Genomic DNA, 8,389 nt, shown 5'->3' on the forward strand with positions numbered 1-8,389 from the left:
AGAAGAAGAAAAAAACCCTAGCTTTGGTTGCTTACTTGCTTAGGTTAGAAGGAAAAAAATGAAAATGGATTGGGTTTTAGACTTTTAGACTTCTGTTGTTTTTTTTTTTTTTTTTCATATGGGACAACCTCTTGAGTCTAGTGGGGGCTGTACCAAGTGAAAAGGGGGGGTTGGAATGTTGGATCGTAAGTTCGGTTTGTAAAACCGAAACCGAAACCGACACCGAAAACCGATATTAAAACCAATAAATGACATTTCGGTTTTCGGTTAAACCGAATGTTTTTTCCTTGCAAACCGAAACCGAAACCGAAAACCGAAATTTCATTTATTTAAAACTGAATCCGAACCGAATTACCTCAGAACCGAACCGAATTGACCGATCGAATTCGGTTCGGTCGGTTAATTCGGTTCTAACCGATTAATGCTCACCCCTAGTCACTATTCATAATTACTATTCACAATAGTCACTATGCAAGATTACTTTGCAGAAATACTACGTAAGATTACTATGCAGAAGTACTATGCAAGTTCACTATTGAGATAAACTATTCAAAATTACTATTTACAGTAGGACCCACCGAGTACTATTCACAAGCGGGTCCCACCAACAGTGGGTCCCACATCAGCGGGCCCCACACAAGCAGGTCCCACATCAGTGGGCCCCACACAAGCGGGTCCTACCACCAGTGGGACCCACAACAAGCAAGACTCACAATTAGCGGGACCCAACGCCAGCGGGACCCATCACTGGTGGGAACCACTACCAGAAGGACACACCGCAATCACTTTCATTAACGCATTGGTTAAGCGGGTCACTCCACAACCACTATCATTAATGAGTAGTTGCGCGACGAAAATAATATTAATCATCCTGTTACTATTCAAGCAGCCTTTACTATTCATTTATTTATACCTTTACTATTCCTATATTTTAAAAAGCATTTAAGAGAAGCATTTAAGAGGGCAGTTGTGAATTTAATAATGTAGTATCTATAAATAGCGGCTCTCATTTTGTTATTTCGACAAACCCTAATAGAGTTAAAAATTCAGAGAAGAAAGAGTAAGAGAGAGAGGGAAAAAGAGAGAGAGGAGAAGGAAAAGGAAATCCACTTCATCACTACCAAGGTAAGTCTTTTATATAGATAGTTAAAGTATTTATTATGGGTAATATGGTTGGTTCTACCACCTATGTAAATATTAGGATAAAACATGCATAAGAGGTGATAACTCGCTATAGATTATGCAAGTTTTATCATCTTATTTGAACGGTGAAATGCTTGTATAGTAACCGTAAAGTAAACTTTAATCAAAGAAAGGCGAACTGCTGAGCATAGTAGCCTATCTTATTTGAACGGTGAAATGCTAGCATAGTAACCGTAAATTAAACTTTAATCAAAGAAAGGCGAACTGCTGAGCATAGTAGCCTATCTTATTTGAACGGTGAAATGCTAGCATAATAACCGTAAATTAAACTTTAATCAAAGAAAGGCGAACTGCTGAGCATAGTAGCCAAGAAATAAACTAAACCAAAGAATGGTGAACTGCTGAGAATAGTAACATGTGGGGTCCACATAAATAGTAACATGTGGAGTCCACATGAATAGTAACATATGGGGTCCACATGAGTAGTAACATGTGGGGTCCACATGAATAGTAATATGTGGGGTCCATATGAATAGTGCATGCTGGGCCCCATGATTTTAAAATTTTAATAGAAAGAACACTGAACACAGGGAACATTATTTTGGACATAGATGGACATTACCTGGACAGAAAGGACACTGCCTTAAAACATGAATTTGATAAACTTAGAATATATTTACAGGTTATCCACTCCAAGGTGTAAGCTCAAACAAACCTGTGATCATAAAGATATATGTAAGGGTTTCTTATCGTCTAATTCTCTTTTGCTATATTTGATGTAAGGGTTTTCATCCATTGATTTTCTTTTGATATATGTAAGGGTTTTCGTCTATTGATTTTCTTTTGATATATGTAAGGGTTTTCGTCCATTGATTTTCTTTTGATATATGTAAGAGTTTTCTCCATTGATTCTCTTTTGATATACTGGATGTGAATATTTCATATTCTTTGATTCTCTTTATACGCAATTGCTATAAGAGTTTCTATCCTTCTAAGATCCACAACTGATGAGAATCCAAGGGGGATCCTTTCTTTCAGATCCCATTCCTTTCAGATAAATGACTTTACTGATAAAGCTATAATTCTATTTGTATCCTCGAAACTTGTTTCTGTGAGATATGTTTATGTTTAGGGTTTATCTTGTGATACCCTAATTCTGAATATGGACTGAGTTATGATATGATGACGGGTGGACGCGTTATAGTCCTCCATGTGCACGTGGGTAAAGACGACTCTAGAGAGTGTAAATCTAGAGGATTATGAGCCGAGGTATGGCTATGAATGGGCCGAGATATGGCTATGAATGAAAGCATCTATGCTTAATGAAGTCTATATATATAATTCTTGATATCAAGTTCTGTAAGTTTTCTCTATACGTTTGGAAAGTATGTTGTGCTTATTCTTTCTTTCCATGTTTATAATGTGAGATGTCCTATCTGCAAAATATCATGTTCTTATGAGCTTGACCATTCTACATCATTTGTTGATTATACCCTACTGGGCTATTTGAGCTCACCCTTTTTTCCTTGTTTTATTGTTCCAACTCCCAGGTGAAGTATAGATGAAAGATGAGGAATGCTAGAGTTGAATCCAGAACTGTTCTAAAGGACAAATATGTTTTAAATATGTATCAACTATGTCTTGAATTAAGATGTAATAAGTTAGACCTAATTTCTGTAAACCCTCTAAACGTAGTTGTTGTATTTGAGATCTTGGGAATAATGAAAGTTTTTGAAAAAGATGATGTAATATTCTTCTACGCACCGAGTTGGTATTTCCAAAAATCCGGGACGTTACAGTATTCTTGCAGAAATTTGTAGAAATCGGGTTGAAGAAACCCACGACCAACCAATCAAATAAGGAGAAGATGTAGGCGGTGAAGGATGACACCCACCAACATCAAGGTTCGACCCGTTTGACAAAGTCAATCCCACGACCAATTCCGTTCATGTGTGGGACGATGCCCACCAACAACGGTATTGGATTCTTTGTCTTGAACCCACGAGAGAGAAAGTAAGGCAGACAATTTAATAAACCCTTGTGAGAAAAAGAGAGCCCAATATGTAATCAAGAGAGAAAAAAATAGTGAATCGATTTTGGTTGGTGGCTACTCCACCAAATCAACGTTGCCCTTTTCTTTTAATAAACATATATCTTCTGGAAGTCAATTCCAATCTGCAACTGATGAGGGGTTTGCAATTTCAACTTGATGAAAGAGAGACATAAGTCTCTTTGGGGAGGAAATGACCCACGCCCAAATCGGGATTTTTGTATATCCCCTCCCAAAAAATGAAATCGTTAATCTGAGTCGAGATACCCCTCCACAAAATGAAAAACGTTAATCTGAGCGAGATAGAGACGATCCCAAGAATAAAGAAAAGCAACACCGTACACCTGATCCATTACCTATTGGGCTTATATTAGAACATATATTAGGGTTATACCATACACAAGTATACCCAACATCAACTACTTGAAACCATAGTGCCAAGTTCAGACCCTTTTACAGATCTTAGAAACTGAACAAAACTACAGAAACGATAGTTTATTTCATATACATATATTAGTAGAACACACAACCAAGAGGGAAGCAAACTGAGGAACTCTGGAGTCTAAGATGAGACGACTGTCTGAATCTTGCAGTAATCAAGAGATTTCTTCCCTTTCAGCTTGTTGGTTACGTAATGGCGACTGTATTCGCCATGGTTGTACCTTCTATACATGGGTGGGTGGGTTTCGTCCACTAATTCGGGCAGAGGGCCGAGCTCGAGGTCATACCTTGGAGCGTAGAATGTGACAATCGAGAGCCTGTCTACGTCCTTGTTTGTCACTGCTCTGTGTTCAATGCTCTTGTATTTTCCATTGGTAAGAACCTGCATAATTCGAAAATTAGATGGTTCTGTGAAAATACAATTTAGAATAATTTTTAGAATTCAAGGGCCTCTTTATAGATGCCACCAAAATTAGGGATGCAATTAGGGTCGGGTCGGGTTGAGCTTTTGGTAAAAAATGAATAGGAATCAACCAAAAACCAGCCCAATTTTATGGTGAAAGATCAACCAGAATTCCAAAAAATCAACCCAGAGTTGCACCGTTAACTAAATATGACATGTATAATGTATAAAACCATTTTAGCTGTTATTTGCAAATAATTGCATGGAAAACGCTTCCAATTAAATTCGGAAACCATTTGGAAAATAAAGACAAAAATGAAATTGGCCAATGATATAAACTTACCAACTTCTCCAAAAGCTTAAGCTGTTGAAGAAAGGCGTTATTTATCTTTTATACCTTAACACTCCCCCGCACATGTGGCCCACTTGGCAACCCTGCACATGTGGCCCACTTGGTAAACACGTGGCACATGTGGTCCCACTTTAGGCCGACCATCGCATGTGAATTTTTGCTATCCGGGAGGTTTGAACTCGAGACCTTTGGCTCTGATATATATATACTTTAACAATTGATTTCACGACTGGAGTGTAATTTGCATTTCATGGGGATTCACGCTCATATCTGTCCTCATGCGCATGTGTCACATCAGCCCATAAGGGGATTTTGTGTCTTTTTCCAAGACGGGATGCCCTTTTGCTAACAGCCCTCTAATTGCATTTAACTTCAAAACCATGTGATGTAAAGATTATATTTGAATAATTTGAAGATATCGGGCAAGGTCAGGTATCATCAAAGGGTTTGTTTCATCTCCATCACAACTAAGTGTGTCGCCCAGAAATCAGCTCTTCGCCTAAAAGTGTAAGACTGATTTCTGGGCCACATTTTTAGGTGAAACAACCATTGGAATTGTCAACTTTAAGATCCCAAAACGGGGATATGTATGTGCAATCAAGAGATCACATCATGGGGTCCAATTCCGAACCGACACATCCCATCAATAAGACAAATGACTAGAAAAATCAATGTCTTAGCATTTCTTGGCAAAAACCTAAACAAGGCTTGATGGACCAAGGACCTAGGATCATTCTATCAAAGGTGTTTTCCACTGTATTTGGCCGGACTTGTCCTCTTGATAAGACAACATATCCAATCCCCCAAAAAAATTGTTTGACAGGAAGCAAACTAACATCCATCATCTTAAGCATTTTTCTAACTCAGCTTGTTTGGAAGCCGTTACCTATAGCATCTAAAATAAATATAAAGCCACTATAGCCATTATTTACAAATGAAAGGAGAAATAATCACAATGGCAAATAATGGTTAAAAACCTTCCGGGAATTGAGATATATTTCCACCATTTTTCAGCATTTCCACCACCTTTCGTTTGTATTTTCTTGAATATGACTCTACTTTCAGTAAATGTCAAACCAAGGAGTAGATATGCATTCATTTTCAAGAAAAGACAAATAAAATGGGGTGTACATATCATTTCCCTAACTTTATATGCAGGTAACTTTTAGAGGCCATCCAAAGAGGCCCTAATATATGTAGTTAAGCTACATGATAATAGATACTAATTGTAATATAATGAGAATGCATGATGAAGATAGAGAATCAGAGAGTTCAAAAGGCGGAAGGATTACTTCCATAGTATCTCCAAGGTTGATGACTAGAGCATTGGGGATGGGTTGGACAGGCACCCAAGTGTTGTCCTTGAAGATCTGGAGGCCCACTGAGTTTGTGTCTTGCTGCAACACCGTAAGAGAACTTCCATCGGAGTGTGGGCTCAGACCCAAAACAAGGTCTGGTCTCGCACATGGAGGATAGTAATTCATCCTCACCGCCTGCACGCACGTGCCAAACATCTCGTGGAACATGTCGGGTTTCAAGCCAAGACCCTTGGAAATGAAGCTCAACAGAGTCTGGCATAGCACCCGTATGTGCTTTGAGTACAAGTCTAAAGTCTCACTACAACACCATAAAAGAACAAAATAACGCAATTCAATTAGTATTTACATGTTAATCAACAAAGTTAGTAGACTTATATATAAGAACAGAAACCCATCATTTGCCAAGATCATGGTTACAAAGTACGGATTTGGGAATTGATTCTTCGAGGCAAAGGGCATGTTTGGCAACCATGATCAATTCATGGAATATTAGTGGGGCCAGTTGTGAGATATTGTCTGAGAGGGAGAGACTTGAGAGGGTAGGAGTGAGGTGATCGTGAACAAGTCCTTTGAAAATCAGAAGAAGAAAAAATCAATTTGAATAATTTTTCATTGTTGCCAAACATGCCCAAAATGTTCGCAAAAGTCAGGACATGTTGCTAATAGTTCGAAAAAAATTCAGGAAAAATGCATGTGTTTTTCTATGTACAACACATTTAATTTGCAACTTTACTTAATTTTTTCGAATAAGACCCAACAAAATACATGAAATGATGGCCAAGTACTTATGTTTGTGAGATTAATTAGGATGTGATTTCAGTTTTCACTACTATGTCTTTTTCAATAATTTTGAACCTCTCATGAGACTAACAAGCAAAATATATGCGAAATTGATGAAATGTTCAAGTTGAATTCTCGTTTAATTCAGAAAATTTGCATTTAATTTGAAAAAAAGTGAAATTTTTAGAGTATATATGGTCACAACAAACATACGTAAAGTTGGCAGGATTTGTGGGCCAAAGCTTAGGCATTCTTATGAAGGGAGGCTCCACCCCGAGTGCTAACATGTTGCACCAGTCTAGCTTTTGTTCCTCCTCAAAGACGAAAGCATGCCCATATCCCTGAATACCTCCAGGAGGCATAGGATACTTCTCTTTCTCTTCCAAAGGCAAATTGAAAAACTCCATGGCCACCTTCTGTATGCTCTCTAGCAAGGCCGCGTCGATTCCATGGTTGACAACCTATTAACAAAAAACTGCTTCTCAAACACAATTTTGATTCGTTAACTAATAAGGGTTTTGCTAACGAGTGCCCTAAGGGCACCTGTTAAGGTGCGTTGGGAAAGAAATTTTACACATATTTTTATGAAGAAATCTCAAAATTGGTGTAAAAGTATGGAAGCATGTGTAAAATGATTGGAAAATCTCTTTTCCTAGCAAAACCCAACTAATAAATATCAGATAATCAGTGTGAAACAACCAATTACCCCAAAAGCTTATGCTGTAGAGTTGGTGTTATTTAATAATTTATACTTCACACTCCCCCACTCATGTGGTGTGGCCCCTCTGTTTTTTGGGTTGGCCGTACACATGTACACGTGCCAAATGTGGCTCCTCTTCTTGGGTTGGTCGTACATGTGGAATTTTAATATCAAGGAGTTGTTGGGTTTTGAACCCACGACCTGCCGTGAGGCAATAGATGGAATACCATGTGAAACAACCAATTACCCCAAGAGCTTAAGTTGTTAGAGTTGGTGTTATTTAATTATGTATACTTCAATAATAAGGGAAACTTAGGGCATTTTGGGTACCCCAAAATGGGTTTTTTATTTGCAAATAAGGTTATTTTAAGTTTATATTATTTGCAAATGGGACATTCTTAATTTGAAAGCCAATGACTATATAATTAGAAGATAGATATGGAACTATTATAACCATTATTTACAAATAACACGGTGTAAATAACATTATTTACAAAAAAAAAAACTTTTAGAGGTATCCAAAGAGGCCCTTAATAGACAAGATAGGGGTGCAATTCGGGTTGAGCTTTTGATAATAATAATTGGAATCAACCCGAATGCGACCCAAATTTATGGTAAAGGCTCAACTAATAATTACCAAAAAATTGACCAGAATTGCACCCCTAATGCAAGATTAGGAAGCTAGAGAATTACCTGGAAAAAGCCCCAATTTGCACAGGCGGCCTCGAGATTTTCCAATTCTTGCTGTGATTGCTCTTGGGTGCCATGGACGAGCTTTGACACATCGATGATGGGGACGTTCATGGAAGAGGAAATTGGAGCGAGTGTAGGGCGCTCGTCCATGCCACGGACATACCTGTCGGGGACTATCATTGGTTTAGCTTTTCTGAGCTCTTGAATGTCATCAATTTGGCCAATGTTGAGCGCTGGAGGGGTTGCGGTAGCTGCTGGAGCCATGGAAATATAACTACAAGAAAATGTCAATTGGTTCTATGTTCTGCAAGTTCTGGCCTGAGGAACTCCTCTATATATAGACTATGTTTGTCCACATTATTATATTTATGTAGTGTACATTAATGCATTCATACGTGTAACTAGGTAGGTCTTATTATAAGAACCTAATTAACAATTGGCAACTAAAAAACTCGACCCCCTCTATTTAATTATGGAAAACATTTCTAAAACAGGATCCGGTCCTGAA

At 38.1% G+C, this 8,389-nt stretch overlaps 1 protein-coding gene across 1 annotated transcript; it reads right to left on the reverse strand.

Moving 5' to 3' along the window:
• Positions 1-3,520: 3,520 nt before the first annotated feature.
• Positions 3,521-8,186, reverse strand: LOC143853116 (protein LATERAL BRANCHING OXIDOREDUCTASE 1-like). The gene is made up of 4 exons (XM_077362840.1): positions 7,882-8,186; positions 6,702-6,949; positions 5,682-6,006; positions 3,521-4,016 (listed from the first exon to the last, which is right to left on the reverse strand). The coding sequence occupies exons 1-4, from the start codon at positions 8,143-8,145 to the stop codon at positions 3,756-3,758; spliced, it is 1,098 nt and encodes a 365-aa protein (XP_077218955.1). The 5' UTR covers positions 8,146-8,186; the 3' UTR covers positions 3,521-3,755.
• Between the last annotated feature and the right edge of the window lie 203 nt (positions 8,187-8,389).

Source organism: Tasmannia lanceolata, unplaced genomic scaffold (assembly GCF_043159265.1).
Source record: "Tasmannia lanceolata isolate RefF3 unplaced genomic scaffold, GAP_Taslan_0.1 ptg000019l, whole genome shotgun sequence".
Lineage (NCBI taxonomy): Eukaryota > Viridiplantae > Streptophyta > Magnoliopsida > Canellales > Winteraceae > Tasmannia > Tasmannia lanceolata.